The 20,121-nt window shown below is 46.9% G+C and overlaps 1 protein-coding gene across 2 annotated transcripts in view; it reads right to left on the bottom strand.

The window, feature by feature from the left end:
• LOC119179921 (uncharacterized) overlaps positions 1–20,121 on the bottom strand; it is a 77,816-nt gene that overhangs the window by 47,932 nt on the left and 9,763 nt on the right. For both annotated transcript variants that reach the window (XM_075869588.1, XM_075869589.1), the window contains exon 4: positions 18,869–18,898. In XM_075869588.1, coding sequence (XP_075725703.1) covers positions 18,869–18,898 — 30 coding nt within the window. The remainder of the gene's footprint in view (positions 1–18,868; positions 18,899–20,121) is intronic.

Genomic DNA, 20,121 nt, shown 5'->3' with positions numbered 1-20,121 from the left:
GAATCGTTTTAGCTGTATATATGTAGGGAGATGGTCACTTCCATGTGTTTCAACGTCTACGAACCAACAGGTGGTAGGCAAGAGACTTCTGCTCACAAAACATACGTCTATACAGCTGCTGTACGATGTGCCACAGAGGTATGTAGGTGAGCCATCGTTACTGGACATCAGGACCTGATTGAGCACAAAATCGGCAATGTCCCTACCGCGGATGTTCATTCAGGCAGAACGCCACATGGGGTGATGTGCAAAAATCCCCAACTAATACATGTAGTCCAGGGCAAGCTTGGAGCAAAGACAAGAGATGGGAACAGTCCACGTGGCTTCTAGGAGGAATGCATCCACCAATAATTGATATTGAACGTCGCTTGTGCTTTATAGATAGGCAAATATAGTCGTCAGAAGCATAAGGAGCCATAGCATGTCTCACGTACGTTAAATCTCGAAGTACGCATATAATTACTTTGCTCGCATTTCGATCATCGCGTGACCACAAAGTGGCGTATCCGGAAATCCGAAACGATGATATCATATTCGGCTCACATATTACAACCAACGGACATTTTTTATTAAACATCCGTTGTCAAAAGTCAGACAATCGGCTCCGCAAACCTCGTGCGTTCTACTGCATTATAGAAGAGGTGCGCACACGTTCATCGAAGAAATTCGCCATATTGTTTATGGAAGGGCCAGCAGTAGTGGTTCAGCACGTTGAAGATCTGCACTGCTGTTTTCGCACCTAGCGTGTGTAGCTCGTTGAGAATGGCATGAAGAAATTTTAGTAGATGCTTCAGCATAGTTTGCTTCTTCTCAGTGTCTTGCCTATCATTTTCCGCCCTCTTTGAAGTTGCAGCCCGTGATGTGGTCTTTTTTATTGCTCTGGTCGGTAGCGAAGGCCACTCAGTATCTGAAGCATCGGCGTGCAACGCGGGCGTTGGTGCACTTTCTGCATCCCTGGAACGTGGTGCGAACAACATGGGTCTTGCGGCCTGATAATGCGCACGTGTATGTTCATCTGTTGCTGATGGTGATGCGTAACTCCGATGTCCACTATGCTTTCGCTGGTGCCTACGTTTTGGACGACGTCTGTGTCGGCGGATGGATGTGACAGCCTCTCTGTGTGTCGAGTTATCCTGACCATCTTCTGTAGGACGCGAATTTCTTCTTTGATCTTCGGGCACTCCTTCGACGTAGCTTTATGAGCACCAGAGCAGTTTGGGCATTCGAATGGAACAGCAGTATTGCAGTTTTCCACCTTATGAGACCCACCGCACCGCTGGCAAGTTGTCTCACTTTTGCACACTGTGCTGACGTGTCCCAACTTGTAGCACTTGTGACCCTGCAAAGGCCGTGGCAAGTAAGGGTGCACGGGATGTTTCACGTATCTAACCTTCACGCTAGGGGCATGGTCTCAGAATCAAATACTAGTTTGCTGCAGCGAGACTGCCCGAAGCGGCGTATGGTCACGATTCTGACTGTCGACGTCACAATATTCTGGAGGTCAGCGTCTGTGATATCAGCGTCGACGTCATTTATCACGCAAGTCGTTGTTCCTTTCCCATGAGTGAGGAACGCGCAAACTGAAATACTTCCGAGCTGCGTGACGGCCTTCAGTCTGTCAAGAATGGTTTTGTTTGTCAAAGAACTGGCAATATGTTTTTCCTGCTATTTATGCGAAATGTATTCACTTGAGCAGGTGCAACTCGCTCGAAATATTTAGCCAATGACTGCCTGTTTAGTGAGTTCAGGTTGTCTGATGTAGAGGTGGGTACATACAAGATGGTTGATCCTTACGCAAACGACTAGGACCCGCTGTCTCGTTGCATGGATGGTTCCCCATCCCAGGGGGTGACGTCATCCGTTCCGCTTGTTCAGAGAAAGACAGGAATTCTGACAGTTCAAGAAAAAACGAAAGTTGTTCAAGGCATAATCATGCCCGAACGCACTTCTTATTCCTCGCCTTCAAAATGCACGAAGTTCACCTCTGCTCTCCTGGAAGAGTTTTCTCAGTTTTCTTGTCTTTAGGTCGCTCACCTTAAAGGCATCAGCATTCTTATTTTGTCGTGGTGCGGGCGGTCTCATTCGCGGCTGTGGTGCTGTCTTGGCGTTGTCATCTTGGACCTCCTGTGCAAGACAGAAGCGGTAGGCGTCACAAAGAGCCTTCTGTCTCGCTTCCTTTTACGTGTGTCGTGATTATTGGTCTTGTGCTGCTCACCTGTCTCATGGCCTTCTACCTCCAGTCGCAGATAGTTCAACAGCTGCTCTAGCTCCGTATCTGATGAGTGAGTCTAGTTGAGTCTTTCTGATGAGCTTTGTCGTTTATAGTGTTCCACCACTATGTCATTGGAGATCATTTCGGTCATAATCTCAAGAAGCGTCGCAGCGTCTGAAAGATCCGATCGTCTTAAAGGCTTGAGACCTGTCCCGTGTATGGCCCCAGTATCTAGGAGATTTCTGATGGTGGTAACGTCAGTGGAACATCGTATGAGCTTTTGAATTCTGAAGTTCTCTAAGTACTTTTGCTCGATGATACTCGCGTTGCGAAGTGTTTGGTCGGGATTTCAATGGCATCTGCATATGAAAAGTCCGTCACCTGAAGTCGCTCAATTGCTTTGCCGACTGGTCTTACCAAAAGTGGCTTCAGGTAGTGAAATTTTTCGACGTCCGCCAGACCAGAGTTTGCTAGAATGGCATGGTTGAACGTATCTCAGAACGGCTGCCATTGTAGCACTGATTCGCCGAAGTGAACCAAGTCAAGCCTTGATGGTCTTGAAACACCAATTGATAAAACGATTTCTTGAAGCCATACCAGGAGTCGGGTCATCCTTGGATATCAGTAGGCCTCGGCGCACTGACGTTTTCGGCTGAAGTGGCTCGATATGATAAGAGAGAAGGAACAGTGTTGCTTCTGCATTGTCTTTATACTCCAAGACCAATATGTAGTCCTCAGCTGCTTGCTCATCCGTGAGAAGTCTCTCCAGTGGTTTGTTGAGCATGCGTAGTTCATTGTTGCAGCTTTTTAGTAAGTCGCAGATACCTCGAAGCGCTGGAGCTCTAAACTGGTGCAATTCAATTAGTTAGCTTGCCTCGTCACAGAGAGATGTATGAAAAGCCTGATGGGTCGCTCACTTGCACTTGATCTGATCCATCTTCATTGTTTTGAAAGTTTTTTTTTCGTTGTCAGGTTGGTCGAGTCTCAAATCCCGCGTTTGGCGGCACCATAAAGTGTAGAATAAAGGAAGCTTCTTCGTTGGAAGGTTGGAAAACAGGGCGACTTTATTGCACAGAGCACCTTTGCATAAACACGTCTCTTCTTGGCCGTTTCAGATCAGCTCAGATCCGCACCGCACGCTTCGTGAGCTCGTCCATCGTCCTTCTCTTCTTCTATTATTGAACAACTAGTTTACAAGAATAGATTAATGATGGTGACGATTTGGACCTAGATGACAATGTCGCGGGCACGCTGAAGACGCAACCACAATGCAAGAAACATCCCATGCCAGTGTTACCAAGTGAAGTGAATGGTCAAGCTATTTGAGTCCTAAGGGACACCAGAAGCAACATGCTGGTTGTATGCTGGTCCTCAGTATCTAATAAAGCACCGACTGGCACTACCGCTACGTTGTGACTGGCTGATGGTAGCACCACTGTAGTCCCTGAGGCGGAGATACATATCAGATGTCCATATTTTTCTGGCACTACCAATGTAAAATGTATGGCATCGCCACTATACGATGTCTTAGTCAGAAACGTACCAGGTTCCCGTGACGTCAATTAACCCGACGTTTCGTGCAAACTTTCTTCTCCAGAGCAATTCAGCAAGAAGAACGTTCATTTTGTGTATGAAGATAAGCAGCCCAATTCTCGAATTCTCTACTGGTTGATGTCACAGGTCCCAAGAGTTCGGGAAGGGTGACACCTGCTGAACTTTCTGGGCAGATGTCTCGCAAAGATTTTCCCGCAGAACAAGGAAATTATGGGACACTTGACACCCGCATAGCCAGAGTGGATAAGAGGTTTGTCGTCGAGGGCTCAGCATCATTTTCTGTTGTCAAAAATTGTATTTTACCGGCAGTGTTTTCCATGCATTCAAGAAAAAAGTATTCAACAGGCTATAATCCCGAAGTCCTTGAGAAGCGAAGTGTTATATGTGGCTCATGCTAATGTCATGTCAGATCATCAGGATGTCCTAAAGAAAACAGATCGAGTTTTGGACTCATTTTACTGGCCTGGGGTACAAGAATATATCCACACGTATGTCCGGTCGAATGAGGCCTGCCACAGAGCGTTACTGGAAAGCAAAGTGGGCAAGGTGCCACCAGAACGTATACTGTGGATCAACGCCCCTTTTGAATGTTTGGCAGTCGACATAATTGGACTGATAAGTCCAGCTTCGGCGAAACGTCGTTAACATAATTCAACCCTTGTGGATTTCGCTCTACGCTACCCTGTTGCAGTGCTTTTTAGAACATTTGTCTTGGCTACAATGTTCGAGAGACTTTTCGAGATGTTTTCTAGCACTAGTTTCTCACGAGAAGTCTTGTGTGACCAAAACATCTTTCTTTACTTCAGATATAATGAAGGAGGTAAACTAACTACTGGCTGTCAAGCATCTTAACTGCACTCCATACCATCCTGTGTGCAACGGGATGGTAGAGAGTTTTAATGGAATACTCAAGCAAGTGCTCCACAAAACAGTTCAAGAAGAACCTGAATTTTAGGATCGCTGGCTAGCACCGGTTTCGTTCGCCTATTGCGAGACCCCGCAGGCAAGCTCCGGGTTCCCGCCGTTTGGGTTTACATATGTCTGGCATATTCGAGGACCTCTGAGCATATTGAAAAAAACTATGGGCTCGTGAACAAGAAAACGAAGAAACTAAGATGGCGTACGGACATGTCTTGTATTTAAGAGAACGGACTGAGAAGGCACTGCAGGTAGGTCAACAAACCCTGAGCCGAGCACAGATGTCGCAAAAGAGGCATTACGACCACTCCAGCAAGCACCGTGAACGGAAAGCTGATCACCACGCAGTGACCTTGCTTCCCGCAAGTAACAAGTTAATGATGCATTGGAAAGGGCCATTTTCAGTATTTTGTAAGAAAAATGACTATGACTACTGAATAGACCTAGGACACAGTAGAAAGCTTTTACGTGTCAATGTGCCGAACAAACATGAAGATCACCGCCAAGAAGAGTTCCCCCGGACATCATTTTTTGTGATCGTAGAGAAAAAGAAGTCTGAGAAGCAGCTACCTAGATTGTATATCCAAGTACAGATACCTCGCTATTCCGAAAAAAACTCAGTGGCTCGCTTAGATCACTAGGAAGCTGTAGAAGAAGAATAAAACCTCGTGCACAAAGAAAAGACAAGCGCTTCGATCGCTCAGGACAAAATTGTCTTCCGGAGCCACAGTCAAAGCACCTGATATTTAAGGAGAATCAGTGCTTCGAACCGACGCCTCCGTGTCTTGTATGTTCATTATTCTTGTGCAAGAACATGATGACTTCCTCCAACCTGTGTCGTATGCCTACCGTTAACTTTGGCCTCGATGAAAAGATACTACGCGCATTGAGCAGGAATGCTTAGCGTAAGCTTGTATGTTTTGTAGGTTTGTTATGGACACCTTGTGCATTGAAGACACTGATTATTCGCACATGTAACTACAGCTTATTTTTGTTCAAGAAATATATTTCAAAATAGGGGCTCTTGTGAATAAAATGCGCGATTGCAGTTCTTTTCAAAGTTGGTGCGAAGATATGACGAAGACGGGCTACCGACAACTTGTTACCCGCGCGAGTACCCAGCACAGAAAAGAAAAAAAACCCCAAGAAAATCGCAGATAGAGTCCAGGGCCAGTGCATAGAATGAGAAGGAAGAGGGGAGTTGTGCGGGTGGTTGGAGGAGCAGCCAGGATGTGGCGTGTGAGCACGTCGGGTGTGAGTACTCGGGCACCAAGGCAACCATCTAGTCGGCAATGGTTTTGACGGAGTCCTGGTTACCATTCAACCGCCGAGGCTATTGGCGAATTCCTGGCACGGCCTGGTTCTAGTGTATGGGCAGAGAGGACAGCGCCACAGACGACGTCGTTCACTGGAAGTGGGAGCAAGTCGTAGGACTACGGGCCCGAGCTTGTGCACTCTCATCGCTGCGTCTTCCTCACTGGACTGCTCAAGGGCAATGAACGCTGGTAAGCCGTACCAGTCTCCTTACGCGGCCAGACTACAGGAAGGATTTTAACGGGTGAAGTCTGTAGACCATTCAGACTCTTGGAGGCTTCCCTTCTGTAAAAGAACTGTATTTACTTTCTGTATGCGTCACAAACGATCGCTCTAGAAAGCGCGTGCCTCCGAACTTCGGCGACAATGACGATACTGGTCATCACAATTACGCCCTCCAAAGCCAGTGGTGAAGAAGAAAACAAACATCAAATGACTCTTCGGGCGCGCCAACTTTCCCCCACAGAAGCGCAAGTTCACCGATCATACTCCTCGTATACGTCGGAGAGATCCCTGGAAAACTCTCCAAAGGGCATGGTGAAGCTGAGTTGTGTCAACTTACCACAGAGAGGTCCCGCCCTTTCACAGAGCTTTGGCGGTGCGACACACTGACGAGACGACTAGAAACATCTCGCTGAGAGGCTCCCAGAGTTATCGAGAAGGAAAGTGTAAATTACCCCCTAGGTATGTCACGTACTGTGAATTGTTCTTGCAAAGGTTCGCCCTTTCCCCAGCCTTGGCAGTGCAGCGCTCCGACGAAAAAATTGAAAACGTCTAGAAATCAGCGCGAAAGTATTCCAGTGAGCAGCGGAGAGTAGTGATCAAGAAATGACAGTTTATGTCAGTGGGCGTAGGCAGGAGATGAAGTTTTGCGTAAGTGTAGGTAGGATCCTTCCACCATGTCGGCGAAGGCTTATGTCGGCAGTAACAAAGCACATGAGAAACAGGGTTTCCACCTCAAGGGTAAAGGCTTGTGCTAGAAGCAGGAGATTGTGTCTACGGCTAGCGAGCGAAGACGCGTTTGCCGCCGCAACGCGAGGGAAGCCGATGTGTTATCGGCGAAGCAGTTTGGTGCTTGGAGTGCGGACATTGAATAACGCGAGGATTCCTGGAGAAGAAACTTCGGGGGTAGCGGATCGACAAGAGCGCTGCACTTTGAGTGAGTGATTCGTGAAAAACTATCATGCAAACTTTGTCCCAAGCAATTTAGCCTCAATAGGCTTACGAGCTCTTTCGTCTTTAGGTGTCTTGGTTGTTTGATGCATGTGATTGCGTTGTTGCGCATATTGATGTTTGTGTCCGTTGTGTTGAGTGTATCTGAATGTATTCTGTAGCTCGTTGCTTGATTGGTGATGCATTGTATTGAATTATTGTCGAGTGTGCATATTTGCGTCTTGTTTGATCTCCCGAGTATGAGAATACTTTTCTTTGTTCATCAACTGTCGACTCTGACTCGTTCTTTGAACCACAGCCGGCTTTCGCTAGTGCGCCAAATATGACAACTTCTGAAGTGTCCGTGCTATTGTGGTGCAGTTCGAACGGCCGATACGGAAGCCCTGGCAATTAGCCCGGCGATCGCATCTTTAATTCACGGAATCTGTGACATTGTGGCGTCCGCAACAGAACTTTTTGGTTCAAAGTGTGTCTAAAGTATCTAATATAGTAAGGAAGAGCTGTTTGTAGTGCTATCGGAATGATTTTAGTGTGTTGCACGCCATTCTCGCCAACGGGTGTGCAGAGTGTTTCGATAGCCAGTTTTAGGCACACATTTTTGCATGCAGCTACAACTTCATTTGCGAGTCACCAAGGGTTTTGAGAGAATAGTAGCTTTTGGTGAGAAGATGGGTCTTTCTGGCGCCGAACTACAGAAGTGGGTGAGCCAGAAAGAGTAAGAGGTGGTAGAGTGAAACAGCTTGGCAGCCGAGAGGGCCAAGGAAGAAAAATTGGCAGATCGCACGTCAAGTGGGAATGGATGATATGTGAAGCTTAAATAAGAAAGGCGGATATGTCACTTTAAAACGCTGTGAGCTGCTTAGTTGCCATGTTCTTACATGACACGTTAGTCAGGATTATCATGTTTGCACCAGTCATATACCTTCGTCATCCATTGACAGCACATAACACCAAACTTGGTACAAGTCGAGCTAGCAAAACGGCCGCGAGCGCATGATGAAGGGCCGAATATTCTTCAACGTAACGCTGACGCACACACACGCTGGGCGCAGCGACGCCATGTTAGCAAAACTTGAGCACTGTACAGCTTGACGCCAGAGGCGACCGCTGCGGCCAGCGTCCATTATCAACCGTTGTGAAATGCGACATGCTGCATTTCCCACTGATCCAATACCTGTACAGCATGCGTCTACCTCTTTTAATAACGGAGGGACACCGCACGCACTGAAACGCGCATGCGTCAAAGCAACGCAGAGCGGCGCGTGCCTACGAGTATATGGCAGGAGCTGTGCCTGGCGAGGCCACGCTGGCGTGATGCGACGAAACGAACGCTGGCGCGCACGCGCACCGCCTCACGATGAAATGTATTGGAGCGTTGACTGTGGCATCAAGTCATGTACTCACATGACACGCATCTAATGATTATAATGTTTGCACCTGTCACATACCTTTGTCATTCATTGATCTCACGTGATCCCAAATTTGGCAAATGTGAAGCTAGCGAAACGGCCGCGAGTGCATCATGAGTGTGGTATGTAGTCCTGTTGTTAATGACACGCAATTTATGATTTTAATGCTAGGTTGTGGCGCTTGCGTTCGCCATGCAATTATGTCATAGCATACCAGTTTCGCAACATGTGATGTGAACGAAACCACCGCAAGAGCAGCAGGACCATGAAATGCAAATCATGGCATTCGTACATGTCATGATTTTCATGTTATGCCTCGTCAAAAATGGTTGTCTTGCAGTCATGTTATGCCATACCGAGTTTGGTATCAATAGCGTTATCAAAACGGCCACGATAGCTAAATGTATTAGGCAGATAGATAGATAGATAGATAGATAGATAGATAGATAGATAGATAGATAGATAGATAGATAGATAGATAGATAGATAGATAGATAGATAGATAGATAGATAGATAGATAGATAGATAGATAGATAGATAGATAGATAGATAGATAGATAGATAGATAGATAGATAGATAGATAGATAGACAAGCTCAAATTCACCTAAGTTTGCTAAGAAATGCATCACATATAAAAGCCACTGAGTTGAAGAGAGAGAGAGGTTGGCAGCTGAGAGGGCCAAAGAGGAGAAGGCTGCTGAGCTGGAAAGAGAAAGGCTGGCAACTGAAAGGGCGAAGGAAGAAGACAAGCAGGGATGGTTGAAAGGCAAAGCAGCGGCAGCACGAAATGGAACTCGAGTGCCTCCGTTTGGAACAACGAAGTGAAACTACCGTCCAGGCTATAGTTGAAAGCAGCGAACGAGAAGATCATGGCTTCCGCTTGAAGCCAAGTCAACTGCTTTTAGCATTTCACGAGTGGAGGATGAACTTGGCATGTACCTTCCCAGGTTTGAGACTATTGCTAGGATCCGGAATTGGCCGGAGCATCAGTGGGCAACAGTTCTGAGTACTTGCTTGAGTGGCCAATCGCTCAGTGTGTACGGGAGGCTGACGCCAACTGATGCAGCTAACACTGCAAAATTGAAAGCTGCTTTACTGAGGTGATTCAGATTCACTGCAAAAGGCTTCCGAAACAGATTTTGAACGAGAAAACCAGCCGATGGTGAGACTGCTGTCAGTAGCCACCCGACTTCACCGTTATTTTGACAAATGAATTGAGCTTTTATGGACAGCACCGGAGTACGATGAGCTTAGAGAGCTCCTTAGTAAAGAACAATTTTAGACCAGTTGCCACCCGAACCTGTCGCTACACCTTAAAGAGCAGCGAGCTAAGTCACTTGAAGACGTGCTTGAATTGGCCGATCTATTCTTGGAAGCTGAAGGTGGCACCAACTTGGCAAATGTACAGAAAGAAAATCCCGAAGAATCAAGAAAACAGGCACCCGAAGACCAGAAGCGTGCACCGGAAAGTGTTACGAGATGTTTTTGTGTAATCAAGTGGGTCATCGCGCTGACAGCTCTCGAACTAACTTTACGAGTCCCATTATTGCAAAATATTTTGAATGGGGTCAGACTTAGCACAAGGCAGACACGTGTCGTAATGGAGCCAGTAAAACCAACGAAGTAGCTTGTGTGCAGGTGGCACCAAAAGCTGATGATGATGAGGTCACCGACTGATTTTTGGAGTTGAAAATGGGAAGAAACTTCCTGCTGTGGGTGTTTTGTTGTCCAATCGGCCAACGGGTGTTACAAAGGAAATGACAACACGAGCTGGCAAAGTTGGGGGCCGGAAGATCCCAGTGTTAAGGGACACCGGTAGCTCCACTGTTATAACGCGGAGAATCTGGGTGCGGGTAAGCGAACTAACGGGATAAACGAAACGAGTTCGCCTTATTGACAGTATGGTTCGGATGCTTCCCGAGGCTTAGGTTTAGTTAGAAACCCCGTACTTCAGTGGGAAGTTTACGGCCCTGTGCATGACGACCCCCCTGAATGACCTGATAATCAGAAACATCGATGAAACGCGAGAGCCGAACGATCCCGAACGTTTGGGAGAAGACCCGATGGAGTCCTCGGTAACGCTGCATCAGAGAGACACTGTTGAGAATATTCCCGCGAAGGACTACACCCGAGCTCAAGAGGAAGCCGTGGTACAAAGGAAGGCAGTCATGAGGTAATCGTGTCAGACAATAAAACTGCAGTGCAGCTGTAACTGCAGCGAAATGACCTCAGTTGACCAACTGGCAAAAAGTTGTCGAAGTCGGCTAGCAACGCCGAAAGCCGCGTCGTGCACGAGCTGGCGAAAAACAAGCAGCTGCCAGTTGATTGGTATGACACGTTAACGGTGTTTAAAAGGTCACCTACGGCAAAAATGCCTCAGACATCGTCGCTTTAAACGGCTCGACAGAAGAGAAAGGGGAAAAACTACAAGAGATGGCGTTAGCATCGTAAAAAAGAGCGCAAAGGCGACACGAAAAACACAGGATAGGTGTTAAGGTTGAATCAAATTGTGCGGCAGTGTTGAGCCTCCATGTGTTGTGTTGTTGGTATCCTTTGTGAAATGTTTATGTCGGGTGAGTCGATGTGTTTGATCTGATCTATATGATTGTACAAGTATTCTAAAGGAAGACCTTCGTACTTTGGTATTATTTGAAATTATTAGTGGAGTGTTATGTTCATCTACCCGAGTTATATTTCTTGTGATGTAAAATCAAATTGCAATGCTAATCTGTATTGAGTGTTCTTTAGTGACTGCGGCGCCCATGGGCTATGGTCTGTGTTATGGACTTTTCTATGAGGTACTGGTTTCGCACTCGTTTATGTGGTTTTTAATATATGGGATAAAATTATGAAAGTGGAGGCAGTGTCAAAAACGAGACCTCAAGAAAGAGCGCGCCTCCGAATTTCGGCGACGGCGACAATAATGGGCGTCACATTGTCGCCCTACAATGCCATCGGTTAAAAAATTGAGGGACCTTTAAGCTTCGCCTTAAAGAGTTGAACGTGGTAGCGAAATCCAGCCCCTAGTGCACCCTTCAAACGCTAATTGCATACTTATTCATATGTTTTGTTACATACATACGCACGCACACGAACACGCACACAATAGCTTGGACCAGCACGCGCTATTATAGCCGAATGGGCTAGTTGCCCGTGAAACCTGTGAAACAAAATGCGTTAAAGGGACTCTGAAAAACTTTTTAGTGTAACCATGAAATGAATTCACTAAAAGAGCTTATTGCCTCACGAATTCAACGCCGCAAATGTTTTAAATATCCGTCCAGTGCACGTAGAGTTACAAAAGTATGTCTCATGCTGAAATTGCATTATCCCTTCTCTCGTCCCGACAAAAACGCTGGAAGCTAAGGAGGAAGAGGTGGCAGGGCAAAGAAACTACTTTGCTTCGTGACTTTGAGCCCTTTTTTTTTCGAATGCGCGGCTTTTTCAAAATGATCGCGCACACATGCGCGGACAAGTAGCGGCCTCCCGCGGATATCTCTGTAATTATTCCGTCACAGACAAACAGACGATGTTTCGCTCACAACCAATGAGGCGACGCCGGCAGCGGGTTTTCTGCGACGCCAGCTCTTTAACGCAATCGCGTTAGAAACCTCAAAAGACTCTTTGGGCGCACCAACTCTCCCCCTCGAAAGCACAAGTTCGCCGGCCTACCTCCTTGTATCGGTCGATGAGAGATCGCAAGAAAAATCTCGAAGGAAAGAGTCGTGGCCATGCAGAGTTTTGTCACCTTACGAGAGAGACGTTTAGCCTTTTCACATAGCTCCGACGGTGCAGAGAGGCGTTCCGCCCGTTCACACAGCTCGGACTGGCACACTGACGAGACGTTTAGAAACGTCTCGTCGAGAGGCTCCTAGAATAATCGAGAAGGAAAGTGTGAATCACCCCGTAGTTGTGCCACGTGTTGCGGATTGTTCTCGCAAATTCGCGCCCTTTCCCTAGCCTCGGCAGTGCACCGTGCCGAGGAAACGATTAGAAACGTCTAGAAGGTATTTTGGCGAGCACCAGAAAGTGGTGATCCGGAGATGAAGACAGAATACGCCATTGTGCGTAGACAAGAGATGAAGAAAGTTTTGCGCAAGGGTGCGTAGGGTCTTTCCGCTGTGTCGGCGAAGGCTTTCGTCGTCAATGACTGTAAGACTATACGGTTACAGAGTACGCCATTAGAGAGTATGCCGGAAAAACGACGAAGGTGGGCGCGAGAGAGACGTTAGCGAAACTCGCGAGGTGATGAACGTCATCGGGCTGCGAGAATGTTGCCAGCCAGCCAGAGTGCCACACTTTCTGTCCAAGGTCTACAGGGTTCGAGCTGGTGGGACCAGATCAGTCGGGACGAGATTGTTGTTCCGGGAACGAGCGAGCGTTATGGGCCGGCCTAACAGCTGTTCCTGTGGGGCTCGAGCATGCGGTTCGGAGTCGAGGTCGTGGCCTCGATGCCCCGTCCCAAGGTTCCGACACAAGCCTAGCTTACCTTTTTCGGAGTCAAGATCGTGGCCTCGATGCTCCTGTCTCTGAGGGCCAAGAACACCACATTTGGCGAGTCTGCCAGGATGGCACACTAACGTTAAGGCCATTACTCTGATGCGAAGCTAAGTCATAAACAGGGAAATAAATTCGCACTTTCACATGAACTAGGGCTTGAGAAGGACGAGCTTAAAGAATGGGTGGACAGAGAATGTGCAATAGCCCGCGATGAACGTGCTAAGAAACGCGAGTTCGCAAGGGAAAGCACTAAGCGGCAACGCCTTCTTCAGAAACAAGAGCTGAAGATATTGGAGCTAAAGCTGCGACTTCAGGAAAGCACGGGAAGAGAGTCTACTGGGGCTCATGCAACAGGGGGACTTACGTCGAGCATTACACGTGAACTAGAAGTGTGTAGCCTTCATAAACTAATACAGCCCTTTCACGAAACGCGCGACGACCTCGACGCCTACCTACAGCGGTTTGAGCGGGTCGCGACGTGTCAAGGGTGGCCCCGTGTGAAATAAGGGTTGTCATTGAGTTCACGCATGACGGGAGAGGCACTGACTGTGATAGGGTGGTTGAATCCGACAGCCACGTTAAACTGCGACCAGCTAAAAGCAACGTTACTTCAGCGCTTACGGTGCACTGCACAAGACTATCGGGAGAAATTCCGAAACATTAAACGTGAAAATGATGAGTACGGCCTGACTATGCTGCAAGGCTCTCAGGATATTGTTATCATTGAACAGAAATGAGCAAGATGGAAAAATGTTATTCTTGCTTGAGAGAACTCATGATTCGCAAACAGTTCAACAAAGGCTGTTCACCAGCGCTCAGAATTTTTCTTAAAGAAAGAAAATGTCTGAGCTTCAGCACAATGTGCGAGACCACTGACAGCTTCATGGAAGCACAGGCGCTCTCGAACTTTAATAAGAACACGTTCGTAAAGAGAATGGGCCGTCTGAGCTTGCAAATTCAGAGGCAAGCGAGGAAAACCGAGAAACTCATGAATCGTTACTTTGCTTCTAATGCGACAAGACGGTACATTGAGCAGCTGATTTTTGGTCCCGCACCCAAAAAATTACGCCGGGCCGATGTGGTAAATACTATGAGAGTGGCCGCAGCAGCAAAAACTGCAGCTGCCAATTTTATGAAACCTAGGCGTCGTGTGTCTTGTCAGAGGAAGGAAAGAGCTCGACTTGTCAGCGGCACGAAGAGGGATACGTAACGCTGCAAGACGCCGAGACGATGCCAATCGTCACTGCGACATCAACTCGGCCTGTTACACCCGGTAACGCCGTGAACGTGCCTGTTGTGAAAGGGTTCCCGGAGAGGAGACAAGTTGACGTGCTTCCTGACACCAGCTGAAAAACCGTTGTCGTTCGACAGGCCTTAGAACGAAAAAAAATAATTTACTTGAACATTGAGTCCATAGTATTTACTTGATAGTACGATGAGGTACCTCCCAGAAGTCAAGGTGTTTTTGCGCAGTCCACATTTTGTGGGTGTGATTGAAAGATCCACATCGACGTTCAATTCACCTATAAAAATCGTTAAGAAGAAAAATGGCCCTATGAGGCTGTGCATCGACATTCGACAACTGTCGCCATCTTAAGGGCGTCGATGCTTCCAAGTCAGCCTCGACCAATTCATCGGGCTGCCCGGCGCCTGTGTTCGTCGCAATGGCATGAGTGAGTAGTCGTCGGCCATAGCATCGGGTCACGAGCATGTGGAGCTGTGCAGTCCGTGCGTGGACGCCATTGGTATGTCGTCAAAGGCGAAACATTATCAGCGTTGGAAGTGTTCAGTTTCTTTGCATTGTGTCAGTTGTCCATGTCTTTCAGCTGTGCTCCGTCTCACTTGATAAAGCAATTTTTCATGTTGACTGTCATAACTCGGTGCGTCTGGGTTCTGGGGATCCACGAACCATCACAATTGGCGAGTCTTTGCGAGGATTGGCTGTTCACATCTGCTAAGCAAACGCTCAGACGATGCGAGGATGACTGTTATTGTAGGAAAATTATATTTCTGGTTGAAAAGTTTGAATCCCTGTTTTGAGCTTTAGGCAACCGGTTGGCCTTAATGTATGCTACCTCCGTAATTATAACGGGGCAATTATGGTTTTAACTGTTATTGGTATGCACGTGAGTTCAGTCAGACAGTAGTTGGATATAGGTCATGTGGTTGAAAAAATTCACTAAACTAATTATTGCGAACACTTCACGATCACATTGAAGAAAGCAATGTTGGAAACAGGTACACAGTGTTCAGATAACTTCACCATCACCCCAAAGGTATAATTACGTTAGCCATATTGTTTATCTGATGTGTGTGCCTTTCATGTGTCAGGTGAACAAAAGCGCTAGCCCCAAATAATAAACACCGCTACCAATTTACACCTGGTTTCTGGATACTATGTGAAGGAAAACTGACCTTGCAGTGAACATTCTTCGTGTGCTACAATAGTTGTCTTACCAGAGATAGTTCTCGGAATCAGTCGTTGCAATCTTGCAGACATTAATTTCTCCAGCAATAGTCGCAAAGGACTCGTGATACATTTGCTGTGTGAACTCTGTACGTGACAAACGTGTAGACATCAGTTTCTGCCGTCTTTTTGCTGTCAGTGGATTCATGCACCCCGGAACACACACGGTAGTAAGTAAACATTTCAAAACAAATCATGGACCATCTCCCTCAAGGGAACCTTCATTGGATGCGAAGCAGTAGCAGTGCACATGACGTTGACCTGGTTGCCTGGTTGAAACGGGCGTTGACGCGGGGCTGAAAGAATGGTTTAGCTAGGAACGTCCTGGCGGGCGAGGTGGGTAACGGTAGCCATGCGTGACGCTCGTCTTCGGAAGCTTGCCCGACGTCAGTAACTCCTTGCAAGTGAAGCAGACCACGACGTTAGGCGGGTCCATGCCGAAGTCACTTGGAATCACTTCGGTCACCCCCTCCAGCTGCATTCGGCTTCAGATGGAACCAACATTGGACAGGTGTTTCTCGAACTACAGACGGCCACGCGCGCGGCAACTGTGACCGAAGATACGTGAGAGCAACTCTCGTCGGAAGTGGGTGTTGGCGATTGCGTTGCCATGGTGGCGTCGCGGACGGCTCACGAACGCGATGCGACACGCGCGGCCGAGATCAGCTGCCGGAGCTTATGTGTGAGCGCTTCGGCACAGGGCGCTCGGCACTTTCGAGACGTTGCCGACGATGGTGACGCCGAGGATTCGCCGGCGTTGGCCTTCCACTGTCAGAGCTCCCACCTAGCTTCCTTGGCTCCCGTTTCGGTGGTGTTGCCGACACGTTGAAGGTGCTCGCGCTCGGCACTTTTGCCTCGCGTCTCGTCGGTGTTGCAACGCGTTGAAGACGCTTCCCTTCGGCTTCTTTCACTCGCATCTTGTCGTTGTTGCCAACGAGTTCAAGGCACTTGCGCTTGCCCCGCCGCGGTGGACTAGTGGCTAAGGTACTCGGCTGCTGACCCCCAGGTCGCGGGTTTGAATCCCGGCAGCGGTGGCTGCATTTCCGATGGAGGCAGAAATGTTGTAGGCCCGCCTGCTCGGATTTGGGTGCACGTTAAAGAACTACAGGTGGTCGAAATTTCCGGAGCCTTGCGTCTCTCATAATCAAATGGTGGTTTTGGGACGTTAAACTCCACATATCAATTAATCAAGGCACTTGCGCTTGGCTTGCTCGGCCAGCGTCTTGTCGGTGTTGCCGACAAGTTGAAGACACTTGCGCTCAGCTTCCTTGGCTCGTGTCTCGTCGGTGTTGCCGACGCGTTGAAGGCGCTTGCACTCGGCTTCTTTGCCTCACTTTTCGTCTGTGTTGCCGACGCCCTGAAGAAGCTTCCGCTTGGCTTCTTTGCCTCGCGTCTCATTGTTGTTTCCCACAAGAGGAATACATCTGTGCTCGGCTTCCTTTACTCGCGTCTCGTTGGTGTTGCCGATGATTTGAAGGTGCTTGCTCTCGGCTTTCTCGACTCACGTCTTTCACAACACCATGCACTCCGAGGGAAGGCGTGGCCTACTTCTCACCACCTCAACACCCGCGGTGAAGGGAGTGCGATGCGTCGCGTTGGCAAGGATCAACGGACGCGCAGCGTCACAAAGGCTACTCAAAGTTGCTTCGAATCTAATAAACGTTGTGACCTTCACTGAATGTCATTGCCGTTATTTTCTCGCTTATTGCAATGAAGAGCACATTATCTTGGTAAGGCAGCCAAATTACTGTCCTCCGGCAGCTTTTCTCTTGTGTTTGTGTGTATGAGGTGTGTTAAAATATTACTTGGGTAATGAACATCAATATTTCGGTTTATGCGCGCAGATTTCAATCACCCTGGACATTGTTGTCATTACGCTATCTCAAACTATGAAGAAAGTTCTTTATTAGAAACAACCTATATATAACCTATGCAAAAGCGGTATTTTTGAACATGCAAGCCAATGTTAGGTGAAGGTTTCCACAAACTCCAAGCCTTCCCTTAATCTCAACCTCCAGTTTTCAACATTTTTCACTGTCATTGTCAACCGATTTGAAAATATCAGACCTTCAAGCTTTATTTTGAAATTGTCAACGATGTTTTATAAGCAACGGTCAATTAGTTATAAGTTTGTGTTTCGCAAACCGCAATAGGAGCAGGCGTACAGAAGTGTTGCCTTCCAAACTGAAGTAATGACCTGCGCTTTTTATGCATTAGTTTATATATATCATGCTCTGCAGAGCATATGTTTTAGCAATCAACCGTTTCTGCTACGGCAATCTCACAATTGATAGAGTTCGCTTGTTATACCATATTGCCAGTGTTTTGGCTGCCTGTATAAGAACGCACGCTGCAACCAAGCAGAGTAACTCTGCTTTCGCCCAGACGATTGAAGGGCAGAAGGAAGCAGTCAGAAATAGAAATTATTGCAAGAAAAAAACAATTATTGGGTCCGGCACGTACAAACCTAGGTTGCTAAATCTGCTTTCTCATCAGGAAACAGGTCCTAAAATATATTTTCTACTTGGTCAGACGTGACCAAATGCTACTCACTCAGGGGCAGGACACCTCTGCACCAACAGTATTTTGTAAGATTAGTGGCAGTATTTTAATGTAAAGGCTGAGAAAAGGTATCTTGCATGGGCATACTACAGGTCATTTAGTGCTAACCTCTCATTTTGTTGCTAGTTGCTACAACAGTCTACTTATCGTCATTTTCTTTAGGATTACATTGATTAGACTACGAATTGCTAGACTACATTCATTTTCAGAATTACCCCACCTGACGGTGGGCATTGTGAATGTTTTAATTGCACACGGGACTCATAACAGCTGATAGTTTACTCAAATTTCAATGATTTGTTCTACATTCAATTAGCGGGAGAGTGTGGCTTGTTAGTACCTCACTATTTACCAGCCATTCCATACACAAACACTAGTATTTTTTTACTTTCTTGCATGACAGGGTAAACTTCGTGACTGTGGCAGTTTTTCTGCAACGAACATTTTCCTCAAATGTATGTATACGAAAATTCCAGAAAGGTGGAAGCCCGTAGTGCCGCAATTTTTCCACAATGAATTACCTTTCCGACTGCATCAACATAAGCTTCACTTTTCCATGGCTCAATTTCTCACAGATTTTTTACTTAAGGGGACGTTCGACAGAAACAAGCTTTCGGTAGAAACAAAAGTTTTGCATAGTGTTCGTGCCGCAAGCGTAAATTAGTTATCCATTACTCTTTGATGGCATTTATGATTTATTATTACTGCAATATCTATGAGGGCGGTAACTGCAATAGCAAAAGAGGGTCCTCCTTACTTGATATGTCCACTTGTACGAGAGGGCAAGCTGAAAATGAGAGACCCCATCCACAATATGAGTTCGTGTACCAGGATCAATATGGCTTCGAATAGAAAAACAAACCCAACACAAGAAATATATCCCAAAGTAAACAGCACGCGAATTGCAAGAACCAGAAATCTCCGTGCTTTACGTCTATTAAAGATAACTGCCATACACAATTTGATTCATTTCACACCACAATAAGGAGAGCTGCTGCCCACCGAATTTGAAAGACAGGGTTTTGTACTCACTGATATTGCACAAATTTATTCGAACGTCTGCGGTGAATTAGGCTGATTGTTGTCACAGGGGGACCAAGGAGGATTAAGCGGGACATCAGCACTGGGCAGGCACCAATGTTTTATCACGTGGTAGATAGGAGGGTTGCAGTGTCTCTGATATATGCGTGTAGAAGTACGCCAATACGAGAGCTATGTTCTGAGGTGAAAAATGTCTTTTCAGTCTATGGCGTAAGTCTCCGGAAGCTTTCTGCTGCTCACATATTGTCAAACAGCAGGGGATGTAACTCCACCACCGACCAAATCACGACCTATTATGACGTCATCACTTAAATTCGCGATGACTTCAGATATTCTCGCAATGGTGACGCCTTGCTAACTTTAACTTGTGCCATTCTTCAAGTTGTGAAATCACGCTTCTTATTTCCGCAATAAGTAGATCTTTAATCATTGGTGTTATTACCGCTGTCGATGTACTTGTAAAGTATCATGAGGTGTTGCCAAAATTTCAAAAAGCATGTCAACTACTGATGCGTGTGAAGCTTTCACATAATAAACCTACAATAATAAACTAACGTGTGAAAGAGTTACCGTGGTACTCGAAAAGCCAACTGGCGTCACATGTCTTGACGTAACACTAATTTAAGGCGCCAACCTTCTTCTTTCTCTTTGGAGCCAATTTTCTTTATAAATGCCACCCCTCTCTTCTAAGAATAAACCGTTTTATACTTCACGTAGCCGTGCACTGCATCCGCAACCGGACCTCCTCTGCCCTAGCGACGTTGTTATGTGATGCCGTCTTCGCGCGGCCCCACGTCATTTGAACTCATAGTAACCTGAAGAATTACAAGAAAGAAAAAGTTTCTTCGATGTTCTGATTTTTTATACAAATTGGGAGTCTGTTTGTATACTTTCCCGCTAGACCCCCTTTTAGCCTATGGCTATGGGTCTAATCAGTGCTAAAGATTTACATAAACTGTGTTGATAACA

This window comes from Rhipicephalus microplus, chromosome 7, assembly GCF_043290135.1.
Source record: "Rhipicephalus microplus isolate Deutch F79 chromosome 7, USDA_Rmic, whole genome shotgun sequence".
NCBI classification, from domain to species: domain Eukaryota; kingdom Metazoa; phylum Arthropoda; class Arachnida; order Ixodida; family Ixodidae; genus Rhipicephalus; species Rhipicephalus microplus.
Note: the sequence above shows the minus strand (reverse complement) of the source record. Positions and strands in the feature narration are given on the sequence as shown.